Genomic DNA, 27,295 nt, shown 5'->3' on the forward strand with positions numbered 1-27,295 from the left:
GGAAGATTTTATTTTCTTTGCCTAATTTCTTCAGCTTCTCTATAGGCATTCTTTAACCAATTTCGAATTGATAGTTAATTCTATGAATACCAGCGATTAGCTTCAATTTAAGGTCTAGAAGATATATTTCAGATTATTTACAAGAATTTTCTTCTACTGTGTGGAGACAATAGTCTTCAGAAAAGTCAGGGTTAAAAAAATTTCATGTTAGGAGAATTAATTTATTATTTACAATTTACAATATCCTTCAGATCCAATGCAGCACCGCGAAACGAAACTTTAACAATCAATTAATTGGTTTTTATTTAATATAACCACTGAATAATGGAAAGCATTGATGAACGCATATTTTTTCCCACTATCAAATTAAAATAAACAATGGAATTCCCTGGAAAACACCTAAAACGCGTTTTCATTCAAATCGTTTTTGCCTGGCTTACTCACATAACTCGTTAAAAAATCCTGATATGTACATAATGAAAGAATAGAATTAAAAAAAAACTATTTATACAATAACAAAAACAAGAAAATCACTGGCTTCAATGGAACTATAAAGTACTAAAATAGTTTCTACGATTCAGACAATAATAAGTTTAGATGTACCAGTATTTTTAATATTAATATTCAAAAGGTCGTTGAAGGATATATCCTTAAAATTATACCTTGTTTTTTATACGAGGTAGTTCAAAATAGTAAGATTTGTATTGTATACACTGACACCTGAAAATTTTCAATATATTTCAATATAAAGTTCAATATATTTTCAATATAATTCATCGTCATCATCATTTAGCTTATTCCGTCCACTGCTGAACAAAAGCCTCCCTTAACTCTAGCCATTTCTTTCTATTATACATTATCATATATTATATCTTATGATTGAAGAGTATCGATGATCGATGCGACTCTCACTTAGTGTCTTTCTAGAAGCTTCCACTGGTCTACCGAATCGAAGGCCTTCTCAAAATCCACGAAGACAAGCATTAGTGGTCTATTATAATACAACCTTTTGTCTATTAACATAATATTTCCATTTTGGGGAAAGTTTGAATCACCATGTGGAATGGTTTAACAAAGTAAGAAATTTAAAAACAACTCTATCATTAAGGTGGGATGTATACCATGATAGTAAGACCCATGATTACTTATGGAGCAGTTGCCTGGTACACAAAACTAGAGCAACGGACGGCAAGGCTAAACCTATGCAAAGTCCAGAGACTAGCATGTGTTTGCATCACAGGAGCCATGAGAACCTGTCCAACAGCAGCAATGGAGGTCATTCTAGATCTAACACCACTGCACATTGTCATTGGTAGATATGCCAATGCGACATTGATTAGAATGGTCACTAACGGAATTAGTACTGGGAGAATTGTCAGATCAGGGGCTTGGAACACCCTCATAAAGGAAATACCACTCCTGCAACTCCCAGTGGACGATATGCTAAGAACGTACAACTTTGAGAAACATCTCCATGTAGTATTGAGCAATAAAAAGGATTGGAAGAGCGAAACGCTTGCCCAGCAGTTAAAAGACCATACCATAACTTGGTATACTGATGCTTCCAAAACCAATACGGGAACAGGGATCGGAGTGTTTGGGCCGAGAGCTAAATACTCCGAACCAATCGGCACTTACCCTAGTATCCTACAGGCAGAAATCTACGCTATCGAAAGATGCATACAACTTATCTTAGATAGGAACTATCGGAAACAAGAAATAGCCACCTTGTCTGATAGTCAAGCAGCGTTAAAGGCGATCAACTCAGTATCAATCAATTCGAAATTGGTCAAAGAATGCATAGAGAAGCTGAATAAATTAGGCAAAGAAAACAAAGTCCTCCTACACTGGGTGCCTGCTCACCAAGGGATAGAAGGCAATGAAAAAGCAAATAATCTAGCTAGGAAAGCAGCGAACACTCCACTAACTGAACCAGAACCGTTCTGCTTTCCAAGTGGTAACCAACTCAAGGCGGAACTCAAGAACTTGGAAGATTCCATCCGCAACCTGGAATGGAAATTTTCCAATGGTCTAAGACACTCGAAGAAGTTTCTGAGGGCTTATGATGAAGAAAAATCACAGATCTTCCTGGGTCTGAGTAAGAACAATCTTCGGATTGTCACGGGGTTTTTAACAGGACACTGTCTCCTCAACGAACACCTCAGTAGATTGAAACTAAGAAGAAACGGCGAATGCAGATTCTGTGGGGAAGATGGGGAAACACCAGTACACCTCATCACTGAGTGCGCCGAGACGACAACCATTCGTGCCATGAATTTTGGTACGACTGATATTGGAGATGGAGAACTACCCTCTATAAAACCGTCCCAGATACTGGCTTTTGTCAAAGCCCTGGGACTGTATGATGGGTTATGATTCAAGAAAGGGGGACACAATGGATCTGTAAGGTCGAAGTTATTAACCCCCCTCCCACTCATTCTAAATTCTAATTCTAAAAAAATCATTAAGGTGTGTCTTTTCTCGGTAGTTTGCTTTTTGATTCATCTCAATATCTTTATTTTTGTTGGAGATATTCGCTATTGAAAAAGACAGTAACAATTTTCAGCAATTTTGGCATTAAAATTGCGAAAATTTAATGAATTTTTTTGATTCTGCAAATACAAAGTCTCTTCTATATTTTGACAATTTTCCAACTAACCTACGTAAAACATAGGAAATTTATTGTATGCAATAATATTCAATGAAAAAGTACAATAATTAAAAATATACATATAATATATGTATGCAATCATCAACGCTTCAACTCGATATGCTAATGAATCCAACAAAACACCTTATAATTAAAAAAAATACAGCAAATTAAAATCTGCGATTGCTCTTCGAGATAAATACAGGAAACAATGACTCTTACTAGGAAATATACAGTGTGATAGAATAAAAACGATGTCACGATAGTCCCTTAGACCGTTAAAAATATAATTTAAATAATACTAGCAGATTAAATAGTAATAATAATAATATTAGTAATTGAAATCAGTTGTAATAATACTTTATTGGTGACTGTATAGTACTTATTCTAATTTTCACAGTAGATGTTCATAAAATGGATTATCCCATCAATGCCACGAGAAAAGTTCATAATAACCTGTATTTTTTCAATATTTAATTATACAATTTTAATTATTATATTTTCTGGAATTTTTTCTAATTGTACCTATTATTTTGCTAATAAACCACGACATGATGATGATTTGAATGAGAATATACTTGATTAGTAAGTCTAAGTAGAATGAATTTATATTTTATATCAAGGAAAAATGAGACATTGTTAATAAAGAAAAATATTATACAATAAATTGCTTTAATTTTATGAAAAACTGAAGGATTATAAATCAAAACATATTTTCCAGAATATAATTGATAATATTCTTTATTTAAAAAAAATGTTTGACAAAATAAGGTTACAACAATATGGATATAAAATAAGCCATCTAAATTTTCAGATGTGGACCCAGGCCAAAGAGTAGATAAGACAAGAGACGACAGTGAACAAAGAAGTCGAATTTCGCGAGAGAGACACAGATATATTAAAATTTAAAGGTCCCATCAAGTCCCATTTTGTCTGTTGCCAAGTATATTTCTTTGAAAAATAAACAAGATTTTCTGAAAATAAATTAATAATATAAGAAGAATATAATAAGTAACGTATGTTAATACAGAAATGTAAATTTTTAGTTTAGGTTGGTTTAGGTTCTTTTTTCGTAATTTACTGATAATATCAAAGAAACAGAATGACTAAGTTGATCGATTTCAAAGATAAACGATAAAATCTGACAACGGCGTATTTTATTTATTCTAACCTATGATTTTAGGACGCTAATCAGCTGTGCTAATCAGGCTTAAACATAAACAAATCTGATTAGTTGTTTTCTTGCATTTTTGCCTTTTTAAAGTGTGTGTTTCAGAGTTTTTCGATATATTATCGTTTTGAGAGTTTTTAAGGTTTAATTTTAGTATCGTTTTTGTTGCGTACTAATTTGTAATTATTGTTAAATATGAAGACTGAACAGGACACGAGTAGAGCTTCTGGTAGAGCAGGAAAAGACGAGATGGTGGCAATGTGTGTGCTTATAAAGACTGCAAAAATAGGTCTTATTCTTCGACAAACATAATATTTCACTCGTTTCCAAAGGATCCTGAAAAGTATTTTTATAGAAATATATTATATAATTATGTTATTAAACTAAATGTAATCCATAGATCGAAGACATGGTTAGAAGCTTGTAATATATTTTTACAAAAAAAATTGAGCAACTCTGTTTTTTTGTACATAAACTCCACATTGTGATATTGTAGTATGGAGGGGAGTTAATCACCGCGACCTTATAGATCTATTGTGTGTTCATTGTAATATTACACTTGTTCAAGTCCATATGTAAAAAAAAATACACGTAAATAAAACACTTCTTACAAATCGACTTGGTCACTTTATCTTGTTTACCAACGATATACAAAATATTGCTTTTATTATCTTTATTCCCCGACAAATATGTTTCTAATTATACTTTATTTTATATAATATTTAGAAAACTTATTTTTTTTCGTTTCTATTTATTTCTTTACCCATACAGTAACTACCGTATGATCGAGAAAAAACGGCGTCAGCGATGGCTATGGAATGAAGATCGCTGTCATTTTATATGTAAATTTATATGAGAAATGTCATCGATGTTCATTTCCCAGCCAACTGGACGCCGTTTTTTTTTCGATCATACGGTATTTATAAGCCATACAGGCAAGTTTTAATAAGAGTCTATTTCAAATTTCCCGCGAAAAAGTTACGAAAATTTAAAGGGACAAGCGAGACGAGGTCACTCTCCCCACCACTCAAACATGAAAGGTACCGCGCGAACTGTCGTCTCTTGTCTTATCTACTCTTTGCCCAGGCTTTGAAAATCTTGATAATTTTTTGGGGCCTTTAGATTATTGTAAGTCTGCATTGTAAGTTAGAGAAGCATCAAGTCATAGTAAATCCCAAAAAATCAAAACACATTTTAAATTTGTTTTCTATGGTTTTTCTGTTCCCGTGATATCGCGAGGTAATACAGAAAAAACAACAGCACCAATCAAGAGAATTCAAATGAAAATGAATCACATAAATATATATTTTAATGCAGAGTACACGGTGACAATCGTTTGACGTATCTGTATTAAATTTACCATCATTAATCTGAGATATCACGTACATATTACACGCTTTTTAGACGCAAGTAAATAGTTGTTCATGCTCATTCTTTAATCTTAACAGGAGGATATTATTTTGTTATAAATACATCGGGCATAATTAAAGGAGCGTGCAAAATTTAAACAAACACTTTGTAGCAATTGTAGCTTGATTCCTTATAAACACATCTGATCTATTAGCATTTCTACCTCCGCATTCTTCAGGCAAAAATCTCCACTATCGAGAGATACGTACAAATTATCTTAGATATAGCCCAGAGCCTATAGAGGCCGAGGTTCAACAAATTAGAGACAAGCTGAAATTTGGCATGGAGCTTCATTTTGTAGATCTTTAAACATCCTGAAACCCCAGCGATGAACCGTTGAGCCCGTCACACCAAAACCAGCCCTACAAGGGGTAAAAATGGCCCTTTTTTTACTTTTTCTTCAATAACTTTAAAACTACGAATTTTAGGAAAAAAGTCACGAATAAAAAATTGAAGAGAAGGAAATTTCCTACCACATAGGTAAAGAAGGGTAAAAGTCCTCATTCATTTCCACATTTGTTTGTGCAAGTGAGTCTCATTCGCTTGCATGCATGTACAGGGTGAGTCAACGATAGAGTAAAGTCCATTATCTCATTTGTTTCGAGCTTTACAAAAAAAATTTAAATATAAAAGTTATAGGGAAGGTTAAGATACATATTTTAAAATTATTATAGAGTATACAAAGTGCTTGAAAAAAGTGTGGCGGATATAACATATGTTTTTTTAAATGCAACACTATATTTTTTATTTTATTTTTAGATTCTGCGTAAAATTTTAAAATTTTTTTGTATATAATGTTATATACCTAAAATTAATAGTTTTTGTAATATTTCAATTTGTTAAAACAAATGATAAATTGCAGTGTGATAAAAAATTGTCAGTGGTGCCATTGTTTTTGAAGTTAGAGTACCAAAATTTGGTAGAAGAGTTTTATAGAGATGAAAAAAAAGATATATGTAAAGATATTTTAGTTAAATGATACAGGGTGTTTACAGGATATATTTATGAATTTCAACTACTTAATGTACTTAATGTCATATACCTATTTTTAATAGTTTGCGATTTATTCCAATTCTTTCTATCTTTACCCATATTTTTAATACATTTACCCTATAAAATCATAGTTGCCATGACAAAACAAACTATTTATTACTTATCTTTAACAAGTAGCTTAATAATTAGTTACAATTGTTGGTATTAGTCAAAATTAATTAACTTTACTCAAATAATATATTAATATGATAGATAACGCTTGGATTATTCGTAGGGACGAATAGCCACAGATTAAAGTAATACTAGATTACCTAATAATAAATTGTTGAAGACTACTGATATAGGAATTTTTTTGGACATACAGTAAATATTTTTGTCGCAGTAATTCTGGTTTATAATTCATTTGGTAAAGCCAATATTACTACTGCCGTGAAACCGTCCTATTACACACTGAAGATATTTTCTAGATAATCTACATCTATTATACTTATATTAATACTACTTAGCAAAGTACTATATAACATATTGTACTGAAATAAAAAATATGTTTTTCTTGGCTTGTTCGTGTATATCAGTCACACTGACTATATAATTCATTTCAGGAAAATCTGTAACTATTATCTCTACCATTTATACTTATTACAACAAATTACTAAAATTCAAATTTTGTTCTTAACTTGCTTAAAAAACCAGAAACTTTTATAATTATTACTTTTTGTCATGGTAACTATGATGTTATAGCGTAATTGTATTAAAAATATGTGTAAAAATAGAAAAAATTGGAATAAATCGCAAACTATTAAAAATAGGTATATGATATACTTAATAAAAGTTCAAAAGTTTTGTAGAGTCTATCAGAAAAAATAATAATATATAGGGTGTACCATTTAAAAAATTTGAAATTTCTTAATTTTATGTAGTTGAAATTCATAAATATATTTTGAACACCCTGTAGCATCTAACTAAAATATCTTTACATAGGTCTTTTTCTATGTCTCCATAAAATTCTCCTACCGAATTTTAGTTGTCCAACTTCAGAAACAATGCCATCACTGACAATTTTTTACCACACTGCAATCTAACATTTGTTTAAACAAATTTAAATATTACTAAAACTATTGGTTTTAGGGATATAACATTATATATATAAAAGTTATGGAATTTGACGCAGAATCTAAAAATAAAATAAAAAATAGGGTATTGCATTTAAAAAAACATATGTTATAGTCGCCACACTTTTTTGAAGCACCCTGTACTTTATAATAATTTGTACTCTATAATAATTTTAAAATGTGTATCTTAACCTTCCCTATAACTTTTATATTTAATATTTTTTTGTAAACCTCGAAACAAATGAGATAATGGACTTTACTCTATTGTTGACTCACCCTGTACATGCTTTTTTACAGCCTCCCGAAGAGCAATTGCAAAAAATTTTCTCCAAAGACCCATGTAGGAGCAGTGGGCTGGTCTGAATGTATCGGATTCATCTCTCGATTTTTCATTTTCCAACCCCAATCTTGCGGTGGTAAATTGTTATTTAACCAAGCCTAGTTTAGTTTAACATTTGAATGCAACATAAATTTAATTTACCTGATGAAAAACTCTAAGTCCATGATATTTCGCACTATTGGAGGTAAGTGGTAATGATGCCAAGTTGAAGTTGGTATTAAGACTTCGTTTAGCTACGTACTGTTGATATAGTCTATAAAATGAATAACTTTGAATTTTGACCGTTATTTTTTACCAACATGGCAAATATAAAATCCCTCTATCAAAAAAGTTACTGATATTCTTTAAATTGAATGCCTGAACTAGCCTGAACAAATCAGATAGGTAACTCGTGAAATAGAAAAGGAAAATAATAAAACAACTGACTTCTTGCAAAAATCAACACAATTGTCAAAAGTAAAATGTCATCAGCTTTTGATATTTCTAAATATCAGACCAATGCCGTCTCTAATAGAACAGCCTCGGAGCGAGATTTATGACGTCACGCTGGTTAGATACTACGGATTAATAAAATATGTTGTAGTATACATGTAAAACATAATAATTCCTCGTATTTTTGGTTTGTTTTTTAAAAATGATATAGTTTACATGAAATATACATAATATACAGTTAATAAATACTTTGCCAAATAAACTATGAACCATAGGTACAAATGCAGCAAATGTTTTACAATATACAAATAATGAATAGGTACATAAGATAATGGGTAATGTAAATATATTTTAGTTTTTGGGGTTTGAAAATCGATCTAATTTAACAAGAAACATTCAATATCTACTAATTGTGAAATATTATTATTTGCATTCACAAAACGTATATGTATATTTTGCAAGTATCAATGTTCGAAAAATTATATTTGCAAATAATACAATATCATAGAAAAAAGGCGTCAGAGATAGGTATAAAATAAAGATCGCTGTCATTTTATATGTAAAAATATTCTAAAATTTTTGATTTTCTTGTGATTTAGGTTCGGAAAATACGCTGATTAAGTTTTCATTTGTTTTTTCATTATTTCTTTTTGGTTTAAAAAAACATTTCGGCTAACATCATAGCCTTCATCAGTGTTGTGTCATGAAAAAAATAGTGTCGCATATAATCCAAAAAATTACATATAAAATATTCACACCACACACCACATAATGTTTACTTCAATTAATAAACTAATAAAAACTTGTTAAAAGATGACCACGAATTTTTTAAAATTATTATAAACTAACACTTAAACACATTATAAACACTAAAACTATCTACATTGACTATGGAGTACGATTTCAGCCATAGTAAGTAGTAGATATTGAATGTTATTTGTTAAATTAGATCGATTTTCAAACCCCAAAATTTAAAATATATTTTACATTTTACCCTTTATCTTATGTACCTATTCATTATTTGTATATTGTAAAACATTTGCTGCATTTGTATGGTTCATAGTTTATTTGCGAAAGTTTTATTACTATAAATAAGTAGGTATATATATATATATATATATATATATATATATATATATATATATATATATATATATATATATATTGTATGTTTTAACTGTATATTATGTATATTTCATGTAAACTATATCATAAAATACAAACCAAAAATACGAGGAATTATTATATTTTCCATGTATTCTGCAACATATTTATTAATGCGTAGTATTTAACTAGCGTGACGTCATAAATCTCGCTCCGAGGCTGTTCTATTAGAGACGGCATTGCGTCAGCATGGCCGCAAGTTGCTAACCTAATAAAATTAACACTAGAAAAGCCCGCGGGAACTGCCAAATTCAAAGTTATTCGTTTCACAGACTATAAAGGATGTATCTGGCACTATCCAAATCTACTTTTTTTTCTACTTCTCCTTTGTAGCCTCGGGATTATAAAATTCTTTTAATAGCTCACATAATTTTTTCTTCTGGATGGGGTGTTCACTAAATTAATATTCCCTTTATTGAACACAGCACACGTTGTGTCAAAACCAGATATAGCGTGGACACTACGAATCACATTCTTCAGATCCCCCAATTTTTGTTGTAAGGCCGATATGTCGATTATTTTATTTGGTTTTGACACCTTTCCCGGACGAATCATAAACAGTCTCTTGTGGCGATAATGAATCAGTAACGCTCTAATGTCCGTATCTTCGCTAACTACTGCTACGGTCCCTTCTGGTAAATTGTCACTTATTGCGACCGCTGTAGTTACAATAAGAGTATCGGCATCATCATCAGCGAATTTAACATTGATTTCATTTTCCAACAATACTTTTCCGAGCGCACGAATCATGCACGAATGAAGTTGCTTTTGTTGGTGTTGTTTGACAAAAAATCTGCCTTTGGTACCTTCACTGCATTCGTCCCATAAACTTTGGTACGACAGATATCGGAAATGGAGAACTAATCTCTGCAAAACCGTCTCAGATACTGGCTTTCGTCAAAGCCCTCAGATTGTATCACATATCACATATTCACCTTTGTTGAACGAATATGGGTTGTTATATTACAAGCTTTTTGTAGAATATGTTTGGACCACCTTGCATAGGGTCCAAATCATGTTAAAAAAATAAATTTATTGCTAGAAGAGAAGTTAGTTCTTCTCCTTGTAGCTTCTTCATCTCCAATCTGTACCTCCGAGCTTGACCCGAGGTAGAGATGCTAATGCTAACGATGCACCGAGGAAGATCGCCTCGTTTGGAGGGGGTTCCATGGGTATAAATCCGTCCGGGACAACGGCAGTGTCATAACTTTAGTGTCCAGTGCAGTGCTTCATTCTTCTTTCGCCAGGAGATCAGATTGGTTCGTTGTTCTTCGCTAGTTCTGGCAGTTAGATTCCAGAGAATTTTTGAGAGAAGAAAGAAACAGTTTTAACAAAGGTAGGAGGAAAAGTTTTGTGTAGATAATATAATTATATTATACTAATTAATAAAAATCTCTCTGTCCATTTTGTGGGAAAATCAAGTTTTTAATTTAATTTTTATTATTTCAATTTTTTTTTTACCTGTGTTATACAGGGTGAGTCTACACTAACAAGTGCAAATATTTTCAAGGCTGGTAAATCCGACTTATTTTACTTAAATTAATTTTGAATTAAATTTTATGAACCACAGTTTTTTTCTGTTTTTTTTTTCTTATAAATTTAATCTAATATCTATGTTGCCATTAAAATTAGTACCAAATTTTCAATTTTTTTTTGAGAAAAAAATTTCTAGGATTATATTTGCACTTATTTAAGCACTAACTACAATACACAGGTATGATCGTCAAAAAATTCATTATTCGATAAATTCTTTATTTAATTGCATTATTTAAGTTATCTAGAAGTATTTAAATTTCACTATGCTTTCTGTTTTAATCTAAGGCAAACTAGTCATATTAAAATTCAAAGTAAAATACCAACATATTAATTTATTGTGTTTATATTAACATTTACAGTTAGGCAGGTTAATATTTCAAATAAACAGAAAATAAATATTAATTAACGAGAGTTTGGTACGAACTTAATTATGATTCAATGGCAAATAGACAATAAACAGAATTTTTAACAAAAATTTATTGATAGGGAATAGAAATCTGAACCAACTCCAATAAATAATAAAGCTAAATGTAATTATTTGTTTAAATTATATTAAATTATGTGTAGGTATTTAAAAAAATTCTCAATATCACATTTGTCTCTTCCTTTTTTATATCAATATAACATACATGCTAAATTAAAATATTACTGATTTATATACAGGGTGTGATAAGACTAGTGTGTCAATCTTTAGTGATTGATACTATACAGGGCGAGTCTTAAATAAGTGCAAATATTTTTAAGGATAGTATATTTCGCCTCCAGAGACACTTTTGGATTTTTTTTTAGTTTTTAGTTAAAACACATAATTTCTGGATAATAGAGCAACATAGATAGTAGATTAAATTTACAAGAAAGAAAACACAGAAAAAATCTGTATATTATGATCATAGGAACTTTTCTATTTTAATTTTACCTATAAATTAGTTATTAATTTTATCTATAGATTATCTATAGACCCGCTGAAGTTTGGTTACTATTTTTACTCCCTGTATACCATCAGCGTAATTTTTTATGGTTATCCTTTTCCCTTAATAAAAATTATAAAATAATTCCCTTTTTTTTCGAAAAAAATTAGTATTAGAATTTTTATTGTAGGTATAGTTTTTTACCTTTTATTTAAGTTTAGAAAAATAGATTTGATTCTCTAATGTTTTTCATGTCTTTTCTTGGCCATGACTCAATTTTTTCAAATGGAACAAGGGTGGCTCATTAGCATATTTAGAAAAAGCATTTTTTTACGAATAATTTGATACCACACACTTGGTATTTCGAGTCAAATTGTCGTTATGAAGAAAATGATTTTTTACAACGAAATATTTTTTTTTGATTTATCAAAGTTAAAAATAAGTTAGGTATATTTAATAATACTTGCACACTTATTTAAGATACACTCTGTATACACACTTTAACGATAAAGGTAAATAAATAAGGAAAAATCCTATATGTTTTATTTTATCAATTATTTAATGACTTTTTCTTGTATTTTATGATTATTTTTACTTCTAATTTTACATACTTTCTTTGCTTTCTAACCTACAAGACTTTGCTGTTAAGTAAAACTTTTTTTTTATCTAAAACCAACCGTAATCATTTCATTTTGGGTACCCCTACATGATATATTCAGTAGTAACAAATAATTGTCCTTGATATAATTGAATTAAACATAACAATAAAAAAGATAAAACACAATACACAGAAATAATTATATTGATAACACTATTGGGACCACTAAAATTTAGAGATAAAGATACTTCAAATAATAGTCTACAGGAAGTTATATTATTTCTATTTTAACTAAAAACAATTATTATTGTTTTATATCCTATGAGCCATTCAAATACCAAACAAGGAAAAAGAAATAGGTACCGGGTGTTCCACTAAGAATAGCTCTCGGCTGTATCTCGGAAAATATTAGCCCTAGGGCTTACGGAAAAAATATTTATAACTAAAGAGGCTATAAGAAATTGCTGAAAATTATTTTCATGTTTGTAAAACGGTCGCTAGGTGGCGCAACTGCTATGGAAAATAAGAGAATAGATTTTTTACAGAATTTTGCCTAGATAATGGGTACTATAAATAATAGCCTCATAATCTTCAGTAAATTTTGGATTTTTTTTGTTAGAACCATTTCCCCCTATCTGCTAAAATAAAGTGGTGGGGGAAGGTTAGATCTCTCTTTATTTAAATGTAAATAACTCCGGACTGGATGATCAGAATCCAACAAACGAGGGCTCGTTTAAAAGAGCGTTTCTTACTCTATATTATACCATAAAAATAATAATAATAAGGTTTTGAACGTAGACGCTAGGGGGCGCTTTCTTACAATTTAACAAACATAGCGCCTTTTTTCAAAAAAATTAAATACGATAGTATGTGTTATTTTAGCTGATAGTAAAGAGTAGTAAAAGCTTAACAAGTCAGCGAAAACCGCATCTTGATATCTTCTTTCAAACCGAAGATATTAGCAAAATTATAATAAATACCAAAAAATAAGCCCTTAATTACCTTATTTTTAAAACACGGTATCAGTAGCCCTCTTGATTATGCCCATTTTAAGAAAAAAATAAGATAAAAACAGTTAGTTTATTTTAAAATCGACGAAATACCAGAATACCATAATACCAGATGTATTCATATCTAATAATTAAGATATTAATAAGAGTGAACAAGAAACGATGATTCAGTGAAGTCATGGTAGGCTTTGGAAAAAAGTTGCTTTTGACGTAATAGTATAAACGTCAAATTGTTATTCGATCAACATTTTGAAAGTCTTTTATCTTTTGGTTGCTTTTTCAAAATGCCAACAACTTCACATCCTGTATATTTAATTAAAATTATTTACGTACTTATCTTTCATTCATGATCTAAAGTAGACTCATAATAAAAATAAGCGTGTATGTATCTAGAATTGTTAAGTAAAATACTCTAATAAATATTTATATTTGTGTTAGCATGCATTTTTAATGCTGAAATTGTTACTAATCGTTACTGTCATCTTTAAAACCGAATATCTTCAACATAATAAGAGCTATTGAGGTGAATCAAGAAACACATTATCGAAAAAAGATGCATCTTGATGATAACATGGTTTTTAAATTCCTTATTTTGCTAAAACCATTCTACAGGATACTTCGAACTTTCACCAATATAACAACAATTTGATTAAAAATGTTGTTATGATATTTATATATTTATATATTTTGAAAAAAATATATAAATGCGGAATATCACTCAGCAAAAGAGTGGTTATATTCGCAAAATGACTTTTATCCTTTAGGACAAGTAGTAACTTAATGATTATCCATTGTTTATTAGTGTTTCACAACGTAGTTACGCTGAATCATCGCAATTTTCCATTTTGTTTAAAGGTTGGGTACTGTACCCGGTCAAACTCAAAAAAAGGGAGAGTCAGTGACATTTCAGACGTTTGCGTTGGATTTCGGTATGGCGAAACTGCAGCCTCGTCGTTTTTCAGCGAAAATAACAAAAGGAACAATTTAATTTTGTTTTATCTTCTAATTAAGTGCAATAACAAACAATTAAGGTGATTCGTCTCAGCAATTAGTTGATAAAATTGAATTAAAAATATACTTATATTTCGGTGGGCACAGGCAAGAACTGTTATACAGGGTGTTTTAAACTTGGTTGTCACCATTAGGAGCTCGGAAAGGGTTCTTGGGCAAGTGCGATATTATTATTGTATTTGGTAGCCATCTTGATTGCCATTTTATTGAAAAATCGCTTTTTATTCAAAATCTGAGCCAGATAGGTATAGGAAAAAAAATATAGTTTGAAAAAGCATTTAAATCTGCTTCGACTTATTTAAAAAAATACACAGTGTTCAATTTGAAATAACGAAGTTTTTATGTAAAATAAATATTTAAAATAGACCAGCAATTTTTGACACCCCTGTATAAATTTAAGGAAGCAATACATTTTTTTAGTAAAGTTTATTTCTCTGGCTTCAAAGTCAGCACAGGGTGTTGACAAAGTTTTTTATTATGGCATGCATATTGAAATATCTTTAAATATCTCAAAAACCAAAGCATTATAATAAATGCCTTATTTTATGCCCAAGAATCCAAAAATGAAATAAAATACCTGGTGTTCCATAAGAAAAAATATAACTTTGGTATGGATCTTAGTTCTGACACGCCCTGTATATTTTAAAATATGCACATTGCCTCTCTACATACACCCATAAAAAATGTTGTTTCTATATCTTTCCGTTTCCGTATAATCAACCGAGGTGAATGAGGTGCGGCACCCTGTATACGATAGAATCATCTCGCATCAGGTTCTTTACCCCGAAAATCTTTGATTACATCTAACGGTACATATTTTTGCTTCCATGATTCGATATACAACGTTATGGACGCCCCCTAAAGATAGTATCAGACATAGCTACTTTTGTTGCGCAGCACATTAAAAAACTGCGCAACTTGATCTGCTGCAAGTGTGAATACCTAGGCAACCTGCAACGTTGCGATCGCAGCTTGGTTGCGTAGGGTATTTTTTTGTTGCGCGCAGTTTAAGAAACAGCCGTGTGTGAACAGTTGTTGAGGAAGGTTGCAAGTGCAGCAAAAGATTACTAATCAGTTGAAACTTTTACTGCGGACATCGGTGCAGTATTCTGTTGGTATGCCCGAAATGTATACACTTTTTTTCAGTTTACTCCAGGATTTATATGAAGGTATTTGGTAAAGAATTAACCGACAAATTGCGATGTCGTCAAAGTCAAAACAAGCGATTTGGAATAGAGAACGAGTAAAATGTTTAATAGAAGAGGTAGAAGCAAAGGAGTGTTTATGGAACGTAAGACATAAAAAAGAAAATTCACACATTGCGTGCACGATACCTTGAGCTGTGGGTGGTGTACTGTTGAATGTTGCCCCTCCAAGGCTGCGGCTACCAAAATATGTTGCAAAAGTAGCGCTTTGGTGTGAACATATGAGAAGCATGTAGTGTCGTAGTGTCGACCTGCAACTTTTTTAGGCAGCTGCTGTATAAAAATTGCGCGTTTTGGGCTACTTTCTGCTGGTGTATGAACACTGTATGCAACTTTTGCAGCGGCTGCAAAAAAATTGCGCAACAAAAGTGGCTGTGTCTGATACTACCTTAAGATTGCTAACGCGCCTCTATATTTTCTTATTTCTCTAACACTGTACACAACGTACCGTAATACACAAGAGTTATTATAAATAAGTAATTATAATTTAAATACAGTTACTCGAAGCCTGTTTCACAACAAAATAAATGTCTCCATAACCAGCACAATAAATTATTTCAATCTTATGCAAGTGCAGTATTTTGCACTTGACATTTCTTTCTCTATATGGGAATACATGTGTGGATGTAAAGGCCGATTTACATGAAGAATTTATTTAATTACTGATTTAAATTAATGCTATTGTGTGCTTTCCGTGTTTATAAGAAAAAAATAATAATAGTAACCATTTCTCAGCAGTGTTATTGAGGAAGTAGTATGGGTGAAAGATATTATCACAGATTAGGTATCCTATAAGTATACAGATAAAAATCTTGTCCCTAATTCGTGGTACGAAAATTGTTTTTTATGACGATGTGCAAACGAGTAAAATTTCCTGTGCGCAAAAATAAACTCGCGTAAAATAACAATAAACAGCGTAATAGAGAGATATCGCTAAACCGAATAGCGTGCATGGACGTTAATAAGGCCAGGTGTTATTTCCTTTACGTGAGGTGGTATTAACTCTCTTCATTTATAGTTATCGGATCGGAAAGAATCCTAGTTATATATATACCTATTCTGTTCGCGTCCGCTATTTAAACTTAAACTAACTTTGAATTTAAAACTTTGAAATTGTTTTGTTTACTAGGTATTTTAAAACTAAAGGGCTAAAGTGCTTATTTCCAGTGCTTTATTGTTCAACGTCTTCCAGTGGGTTTAGGGCAACAAGCAACAAATTCTCTTAGAAGGGCTAAGTCGTCATCTGCTGTAAACCTAAGCCTCTTTATAGGTTCTTTAATATTGGAGGAGGTGGAATCCATATTTTGGGCAATATTTATTTTATTAAAACTAATCCCAGCTACTTAAATATCAAATTACCTAATATAACTAAAGTAATAATTCAAAACAATTCAAACATAACCTAAAATAAAAGATCTCGCCGGTCGGCCCCGGTTGCCAAATACCCGCACCTGCCCATTTAAGCAGCGTTATTTAGAAATAGCGCTTGGTGTAATTGATCCGCAAATTACGTCAGGCAGTAACGTTATTAGCGGGTGTTGCGTTAAAAATTGACTCGCGCATATCGTAACCATGATAAGGTACGCGTAAATACTGCATGACGCTATTCGGTTTTCCGATATCTCTCTAATAACTGTGCCGGTCAGGCGCTGTGCACAATTTTAGAGGCCATAAGTGGGCGTGCTATGTGCGCAAACTAGTAACCTAACTATCTGTATAATCTGTGGTAGTAGTCAGAGATATAGATGTAGAGAATTATCGTTTTTTAATACAAATTAAAAAAAAACATAAAATTATAAAGCTAGAATAGTATACGGTTTTATATTAACTGTAATTTTTTTGGAGTTTATAAAAAGCATTTATGAAAAAATATATATTCTTCAAATCTTTCAATTTAATAGCTGTTAGTAAGAAGTTTGTTCAAATCTATACTAATATATAAAATCCTTAAGTGACTGACATACTGATTAATCACGATCCTGCTCAAACCACTCAACGTAAGAAGCTCAATTTTGGCATACACGTTGACTCTAGGGTGTAGAGGTTCGATAAGAAGGGATTTTTCGAAATTCCAGTTCCAAGAGGTGAAACCACCCCTCAAATATTACAATATTTTTTATTTAAAAAACAGTCAAGTTTCCGAAAAAACGCTAAAACACGTATATTTTATTTTGTTTTTACATATTTTAAGATTTTTTAAAAATGTATACAGGGTGTTTCGAAAAATCTGGTCATTGATTAATCACGATCCTGCTTAAAGCGCTTGACGTAAAGAGCTGATTTTTGGAAAACAGATTGACTTTAGGGTGTAGAGATTCGATAAGAAGGGATTTTTCGAAACTCGAATTCTAAGGGGGTGAAACTATCCCTCAAATATTAAAACATTTTTTATTTAAAAACCGGTGAGTTTTTCGGAAAAACTCTTAAACACGTATATTTTATTTTGTTGTTTTACATATTTTAAGATTTTTTATAAATTTATACAGGGTGTTTCATAAAATGTGAATCGTGATTGAGTAATCACGATTCCGCTTAAACTGCTTGACGTTTAAAGCTGATTTTTGGCAAACGGATTGACTGTGGGGTGTAGAGGTTCGATAAGGAGGGGTTTCTCGAATCTCAAATTCCAAGAGGGTGAAAACGCCCCTCAAATATTACAATATTTGTTATTTAAAAAACGGTTAGTCTTTCGGGAAAACGCTTGGACATAAGCATAATTTATTTTGTTTTTTTACATATTTTGAAATTTTTTAAAAATCATACAGGTTGTTCCAAAAATTTGGGTAATTGATTAACCACGATTCTGCTTAAACTCCTTGACGTAAAAAGCTTATTTTTGGCAAACGGATTTTTCGAAAACCAAATTCCAGTTTGTATCTGAATTGATATTCTTTCTTTGCTTTACCATCACCATTACAAATGATTAATTCGACGCGGGTACACGCTAGTATTATTATATATTACTTTATAATTTTTTCCAGTGTACGATAAACGGTACTCATAAATAATACAAATAATGTGAGCTTGGCAGAAGATTTGCGTGTCAAAAAATGTTGTTCTGCGAGCACAGTTCGATGTAACCGGCAGAAAAAAACCGTCTAAAAGAAGATAAAAACGAAAAACTCGTTACGAAACGAGTTTGCGGGACTGAAACTTCTTCTTGCGCCGGTACTTAACGACGGTACCACGCACACACGTACGCTCTCGGGGATGTTGAACTTCCACGAGACCGGTTACGCAAAAAAACGAGACCAGTAAAAGATTCAGCCTCTTCTTCGCTCTTCTGCAAGCTCCAGTCGCATCTTCAAGACTATTAAAACGTACAACCAGCGAATTAAAACGAGTTCTGCCCTATAAGCAGTTCGTAAGAGCAAGAAAAAATCATCTAGTTTCTTTTATTTCTCTGGTTTTTATCATATTAGACTGTAAAAATGCCCTAGAAGCGCGCTATCTTCGATTTAATGAAGCCAACATAATTCAGGATCGGAGATCACTAGAAGCACAGAATATCTAGCTACGCAACAGAAGCCTCGTTACATGTATAAAATTGTAGGTAGCAAATCAGAGATTTTGATGTGGTAGTTTCGCTACTACATAATAGAGGGCAATAAATTTAAAAGAAAACAGTTTTCTACAAACAAAATTTAAAATAATTTTGTGCAGTGTTGCCATTGTGTAATTCATATCGTAATACTTCCTAATAAAGCCTACCTTCAAATTTGCTACATCATTTAAACATATTAAAATAGATCAGAGCTGTTTTTCAGTTTGCCATGTTAGTTGGAATTAAATCTTATGAGCTAAATTACAATCACTTCCTGACGTTTGATTGTATAATTGAATCCTGAATTTTCATTGTAATTCGGCGACAATATAATAAGTATTGTTCTACTATTATGATACCACTTCTTGACGTTCGATTGTGTTCATACCAAGTTCATATCGTATAATCGGGAAAAAACGGCGTTAGCGATAGCTATGAAATGAATATCGCTGTCATTTTATATGTAAATTTATATGGAAATGTCATCGATCGTCCTTTTCCAGCCAACTGGACGCCGTTTTTTCAAGAACCATATCAGAAGTGATACCATAATATAGTACTATATTACGATACATGGCGTTCGATTGGGCTTAAACTTGGTATACTATATCTTCAGTGACATTGTAATATCATGGTACCATGAAGCATATAAAGTGGTACCTTCTATAGTACCATATTTGATGACATAGCAATATTAGGTACATGGCGGCAATAGGGCTTAAACTTGGTATACTACGTATTTTCGGTGACATTGTAATATGATGGTACTATGATGCATATCATCTGGTACCATAATATAGTACCATATTATGTACATGGCGTTCGATTGAGCTTAAATTTGGGATACTACGTATCTTTGGTGCTATTGTAATATTATGGTACCATGGAGCATAATAAGAGGTACCATAATATAGTACCATATTACGATACCATTTCCTGGCGTTCGATTGGGCTTAAACTTGTTATACTACGTATCTTCGGTTACATTGTAATATGATGGTACTATGATGCATATAAAGTGGTACCTTAATATAGTCCCATATTTCAATACCATTTCCTGGTGTTCGATTGAACTCATATTTGATATATACTTGCATATTTTTGATGAATTTGCATTATTATGGTACCATGAAGCATATCAACTGGTACCATAATATAGTATACTATATTACGTACATGGCGTTCGATTGGGCTTAAACTTGGGATACTACGTATTTTCGGTGACATTGTAATATGATGGTACTATGACGTATATAAAGTGGTACCTTAATATAGTACCATATTACGATACCATTTCATGGCGTTCGATTGTTCTTAAATTTGGTATACTACGGATCTTCGGTGACATAGCAATATTATGGTACCTTAAAGCATATCGAGTGGTACCATAATATAGTACACTATTATGATATAATTTCCTGGAGTTCGATTCGGCCCAAATTTGGTATACTTGCGTTTCTTTATAAAGATTTGTTTAATTAATAATTTTAATTTATTTTACGAATTTTAATTTATTGTTCGATGTCGTGACAGCAACTTTTATGCCGAACTAATATATTATTAATTGTACCTGTGTCACTTTTTAAAATCTACCTAGATCTATATAAATAACGTGGCAAACGGAAGAAATTTGTTATTATAGTATTTTTTAGTCAGTTAACATTTTTTGTACTGCATTTTAATAAATTATTTCCATTATTATTAAACTTATATTTCATTACTAACGTTCCAGCATTAATAAATATCACTATCAATCGCCCTGTATATTATTAATTTTAAAGGTAATTAAAGGTATTTTCTTAGTTAACATTATTAGGTAGTGTATATTAAAAATGTATATTTTATACACAATAAAAATAATGGGATGCCAATTCAAGTCTTTTTGAATCTGGCAACTGTGCATATTTAGCCGAGCTATAAGGCCGTCGACGAGCCGTCGATCCCGTCGATCCAAAACCGAAAGTTCAAAATTTCTTATTATATTCTGATTATGATATTGTCGCGCCATCTAGTATTCTATTTGTGCAATTTTAGCTCTTTCATTTCGAGTATTTTTCTGTTGCGTAGCTAGATATTCTGTGCTAGAAGTATCTTCAAAACTGTTAAGAGTCGATTTTACTAGTCCGAAAAAGTGGCAAAATAAGCGTTCGGCATTTAACGTTTTAAGTAAAATTGGCTAGGTATTTTTACACAAATGAAGAAGGAAATTAAAGATAAAGGATTATACTTTATCCGTATTGTAGCACATTTTTAGAGAACTTCTTAATTTTTAAGATTCAGATGGTCAAACATCAACAAAATATTCCTTATGTTTCGGCTAAATTTTCTCGAAAATAAAGACATAATTTAAAATTCCGTTACAATACGGAAATAGATTGAAGTTTTCTGATTACAGTGATATATAATTTATATGGTTTTGTAACAAATTGGTCCATATTTTATGGCAAATGCTGAAGCTCTGCAAACCTTAATCAAGCCTTGATGAAAGCACGTGTGTTTGGAATGTTGGGTGTGGCTTAGCACGGCAGGATCGTGCTAAGCCTTAGGCCAGTGGCGGATTCAGAGGGGGGGCCCATGGGGCCCGGGCCCCCCCCCCTAAAATCTGAAAATTGTGTTAAATATTAGGCTTTCGGGTTAAAAATGGCGCCCTAAAAAGTATATTCTACATTACTTTTTATTTTGGTCTCTCCTAAAATAAATTCCTGTATCCGCCCCTGCCTCAGGCAGATTTCTGAAATATAATATCGTGGCTAACGTCATATTCAAGGCCTGACTGTTTTGACAGTTCTACCGAAGTGGTCCAGAATTAGTAGTCGTAAACAAACCCATTGTTTTCATTAGTTTCGCAACAAATATGTGTTTTTTACGCGTTTCTATGCTAATCAAATTATACTAAATAATTTTGAGTGAATAGTGAACTATCTAGATCCGATTCATAACATCGTACCCGCGAAAAAACCATACTTTCGGTAAAAATTATAGTAACACCGGCGATGCCGGCTGTGTGTCCGGGCTAGGAAAAAGTTGGGGAATTTGTATAAAAACATAATTAATAGCGTTAGTGTTAGTGTATAGTGTTAAACCAACGTGAGTGACGTGTATTTTTATGTAAAACAATTTTCGTTTCTTTATTTTTACTTTGTGAAATAAAAAATTCCGCGACATTGTTCTGTACCTGTGCCTTGTAGCAGCAATTATAATAAGTCCTCAGGATGTGTCTACCAGGATCTGTAACTAGGTCACGTCCAAAACCTACAGAACATGCTGTGCCTACAATTTTTCCAAATCAACCCTCTTATGGACCCTCTGTGCATGTTCCCATAAAGAGAAAACGTCCCGATGAAAGAAAACAAGATTTGGAAATTCAGGATGAAATAAATATTGAAAAGTATTATTATCATTATGAAATGGCAATATATTTTAAAGAAATTAAATGAATTTGTACTTTATTTCAGTATTTTATTCCCATATATAAATATACATATATACAATATTTGTTATTTAAAAAACGGTTAGTCTTTCGGGAAAACGCTTGGACAAGCATAATTTATTTGGTTTTTTACATATTTTGTTTTTTTTAAAAATCATACAGGTTGTTCCAAAAAGTTGGGTAACTTCTTAACCACGATTCTGCTTAAACTGCTTGCCGTAAAAAGCTTATTTTTGGCAAACGGATTTTTCGAAAGTCAAATTCCAACGAGATGAAACTACCCCTCAAATATTACCAAGTTATATAATAATATCGCCATATTGTTTTTTCTCGTGCTGACATAAATGTGAGAAAATTTTATCCAGTTTGTATGTTAATGGAAATTCTTGCTTTGCTTTATCATCACCATTACAAATGATTATATCTACGCCAACGAAGTCGCTGGTACACGCTAGTATTTTATAAAGATTATCTTAAAATGATAGGAAATTGGATGACCTTTCATTTCATTCATTGCTCGTCTGTGTGTAGGTTTTTATTTGTAAACAATCGAAATCAGGTTTTCAAGTGAGTGACATAAGAGTTTCAAGTTCATCCATATCGTTTAAGTAGCGGTACGGAAGAAAGTCGAACAGAGTTGACAGGTAGCAGGTATTAAGTAACTATACCAAGTTGATCTGGTTTTGTTTATACAGGTTATGGAGTTCATTGTATTCTACACTGAGATGCAAAAAAACGCACCGCAGACATTTTTGGTCAAATTTTTTAAAGTGTTATATTTTGGTTATTTTAAGTGTTAAATTTTCGGAAACTTTTTTTAAATAAAAAAATATTGTAATATTTGAGGGGTGGTTTCACCCTCTTGGAACTGGAATTTCGAAAAATCCCTTCTTATCGAACCTCTTCACCCTAGAATCAACCTGTATGCCAAAATTGAGCTTTTTACGTTGAGTGGTTTAAGCAAGATCGTGATTAATCAGTATGTCAGTCACTTAAGGATTTTATATATTAGTATAGATTGTTTTTTTTTTCAGTAGAGAAACTGAATCAAGTCATACTTCACGCATTAAGCAGCTATAGCCTGTTTCTGTTTAGTTTCTGAATATTCTGTTGGTTCCTTTCAAAAGTGACCTGGATCAAGTCCATAAAATTTAACGCTGTGCGCGATTTTAACACACGTGCTAAAGTTTAGAGCAAATTTTTTTTTTAATAAAATGGATGATAATGAAACAAAGTCTGAACCATTTGCACTATTAATAGACAATGTAAAGTCAACAAATCCCTTAATGACGAAGAAGAATGTACTCAATGTACCGATGAACCAATTTATATCTAAAATTTCAAATATTTTCAGAGTTAAAATGGTTCAAGTCCAAAAAACTATAAATAAATATTCTTAAAAACGACCACAGTTGTATTTTGAGTTACTTTAGTTTGCAATTATACAATTTAAAATATAATAAAGCATTGTGTCAAGTTTTCTTCTCCAGCTTGTTTTAATTAAATTAAGTAACATTAAAAAAACTTTATCTCTCATTTTCTCCATAATTATCTTCTAGGACTTGATCCAGTTCATTTCTGAACCCCCCATATGTAATTTCTGAATTTTAAAAGTTAATCTAGCTATTTTAGTTCCTTGAAAGTTTCGTTTTTAACTTTATTTCTTTTTTTCAGATGAAACTTCTAATTGGACTTGTTCTAGTCGCCACGGCCTTTTCATACCCCCTGGGTGAATCAGAAGAAAAGCCCCACGATCCCCTAGTCATCTCCGACTCCTATTCTTCAGTTTCCAAATCCGAAGAAGCCAAGCACGAACTCACAAAGACCCTCCAGCACGACGCAAGCTCAGACAGCTCGAGCTCCAGCTCAGAAGAATCGTCGGAAAGTGGAGAAGCCAAGCCTTCCGAAGCACCGGCAGCTATTTCTGAAGAAACCCCCGAAAAACCGGCGCTTGATCAACCCCAAGCCGGTATCGCTCTAAAGGAGTCTCATTCTGACCCCGCTCACGCTTCTGAGGCTATTCCGGCGGCTCAGGAACCTCAATTGAAGACAGGAGGAGAGATTAAACCAGCCGAACCTGCACCAATTGAAGAAAAAAAGCCTGAGGAAGCTTTACCGACTCTTAAGAAAGTAGAAAGTGAAGTATCTCCTCAGATCAAGGCTGCTGAACCGGAGAAACATATTGAACAGCCCCAACAGGAACCGATCAAAGCTGAAGAAGCTCCTCTGGTTAAATCCCACATCGAGGAACACATTGAAGAGAAACCTTTAGCTCTACCAACCCACACCGAAGAACACCACGAAACCAAAACAGCCGCTGCTTCGGAAATTCAAGAAGATATTATTGCACTACCCAGCGAACAAAAAGTCGAGGTTCCAGCTGCAGTAGAAGAGAAAATCCCTGAACTGAAAACCACAGCTATCGAGCCAGAAAAAATCGAACAACCCATCGAAAAAAAGGCTAAATCTGAAGAAGGAAGTGCCCAGGACAATGCAGTACATGACAGCGTAGTTCCTCACGCTCCTGAAGTAGTTCCTTCCGAAGTTCATCATCCAATCCAAGAAGATTCAGTGTCTCAAGACTCTCCAGCTTCAGAAGCACCTCAGCAGACGACGGAGGAACCTCAGCAAGCATCTGAGCAACCTTCTGAACAGCCTCAGGCTGCTTCTGAACAACCACAAGCCATCGCTGACCAGGTAGCGTCAGATGCCAGGCCTCACGAAGAGGAGAAGCCTTTCGAGAAGCAACCCGAGGGTAAATCTGCCGTTGCTGTACCTGAATCGTCAAAACCTTCTCATGATGATGCAGTATCTCACGTAGCTGAGGAAATCAAACCAGAACATGCTGTAGTTGAAGAACACAAAGCTACAGAGAACGCAGCTAGTTCCTGATCGGTTGCTGACTAGTGTGAAAGATTTAATGACTGATTTAATAATGTAATTCTACGGAAGTTCGCTTGCCCGATCCGTTCCATAACTGTCACTTAATTATTTTTTATTCTCTTCGGAACGCTTTGAGGCAACCAAACACCGCGGTGCTCAATATTTTAGAAGAATCGAATTTAAGATTTTTTTTGTCGCAATGTAAAGAATGTGTTTTTTTTTTGTTTTACGTTTTATTTTTATTTGTATTATTGTTTGTTTTTTGCTCGTGTGTCTCTCGGAAGAGGGGCATGTCAAAAAGGCGAATGTATTTTTGTTACAGTAACGCTATTTATGTCATTTTTTTGTAGGTCGATCGAGATGGAGTCTCTCTTATTATTAGGTTAATCCGATATTAGAGTATATTTGAAGCTTTTTAATAAAGTTTTATATATAATTTTTTTTTGTTTATTTTTCTTTCCCGGAAATTTCGCTTATTTTTTATCTTAAAGCCCCGCTAGATACAGGGGCGGATACAGGAATTTATTTTAGGGGGGGGGGCCAAAATAAAAAGTAATGTAGAATATGCTTTTTAGGGCGCCATTTTTAACCCAAAAGTCTAAGATTTAACCCAATTAACAGATTTTAGGGGGGGGGCCCGAGCCCCATGGGCCCCCCTCTGTATCCGCCACTGGCTAGATATATACAGGGTGAGCCTTAAATAAAAACGTATTTTAGGGGTAGTATATTTATGAGGTTTTTTCACGAATTTTTTTTGTGAAAATTTAAAATTTTTTAAAAAAAAAAATTGGAAATTTTTTATCTTTTAGTTAAAAAAATAATTTCTTGATAATATGGCAATTAACATAGGCAGTAGATTAAATTTACAAGAAAAAAAAACAGAAAACATCCAGTGGTTCTCAAAATATATGGAATTTTTTTTTCCAAAATTTTTCCGGTTATTTTGGACTTATTTGACAAACGGTAAAGAGAAAATATGTATATTTTATCGAGTTCTACCAGTCCTAAAAATATTTGCATTTATTTAAGACCTGTATATACTGAAAAAAAAAACATCAAATATGACAAAAATCTTTTAATTTATTACTCTTTGTTAAGATTAAATACTAATAGTCAATTTAGTTGGGTTTCTAAAAAATGCGTTTTACTAATTTGTTAGTAAAAAATAAATTCATTAAATAAATAGATTTAGTTCAAAAAGTTCTAGCATTAAAAGCATTCTTTGCTTTTGGTCCTCATCAATACATCAATCTACCTATGAAACAAAGTTTATTAATTTCTAATGTCGATGTCATGGAAATGTCATATTACTAGTCTTTGTTGACCAATCAGGTTGGTTAGCGTGGTTATTTGGAGGGTGTTAATTCATTTGTGTTTGTCAAAAAGTCTAACGTGTTTGATCGGGCTTAATAGTTGCCTGCTGGGGCTAGACACAAGTGCTGACAGTCACGCAGAACAAATAATGGTTTTAAGTCCAAAAGTTGATCTTTAGCATGCTTAAATAAAGCAACAATAGTGGATACAACTTCTGCTATCGAAATGAATCTTTAATAATATAAAAATGTCCTTTTCTAAAAAAACCTTTATATCAAAATATCAAGAGATAACTTTAAATTGGCATTAAGCGGCCTACACAAAAGAACAAAGACAGTGGCGCACTGAATTTATCGACACTTTTTTACCATTAAAATATGTAGCACTTATAGTAACTTTTACCCTCAAAAAATTTCATTCGAATCGCTAAAAGTAGGTACTTGGAAGAAAATTATAATAAATCGAAAAATTATTAAAACTTTAACACCCTGTAGCTACGAAACAAAGCAGAATCGGACCTATGTTGATATGAAAAATAAATCTTATTTTTAAACGCCCTGTATAAAATAAAATTAAGTTTTCTT

General features: G+C 32.3%; 2 protein-coding genes across 3 annotated transcripts in view; one reads left to right on the forward strand and one right to left on the reverse strand.

Annotated features, from left to right (window-relative positions):
* Window positions 1-27,295, reverse strand: part of LOC115884257 (serine/threonine-protein kinase S6KL) — a 115,453-nt gene that overhangs the window by 48,673 nt on the left and 39,485 nt on the right. The window lies entirely within an intron of this gene.
* On the forward strand, window positions 10,456-25,723 carry LOC115884255 (probable serine/threonine-protein kinase kinX). Its single transcript, XM_030902758.1, has 2 exons — window positions 10,456-10,608; window positions 24,189-25,723. Exon 2 carries the CDS (start codon window positions 24,189-24,191, stop codon window positions 25,404-25,406), a length of 1,218 nt encoding a protein of 405 aa, XP_030758618.1. The 5' UTR covers window positions 10,456-10,608; the 3' UTR covers window positions 25,407-25,723.

Source organism: Sitophilus oryzae, unplaced genomic scaffold, assembly GCF_002938485.1.
Source record: "Sitophilus oryzae breed Bouriz unplaced genomic scaffold, Soryzae_2.0 scaffold_227_pilon_pilon, whole genome shotgun sequence".
Taxonomy (NCBI): domain Eukaryota; kingdom Metazoa; phylum Arthropoda; class Insecta; order Coleoptera; family Curculionidae; genus Sitophilus; species Sitophilus oryzae.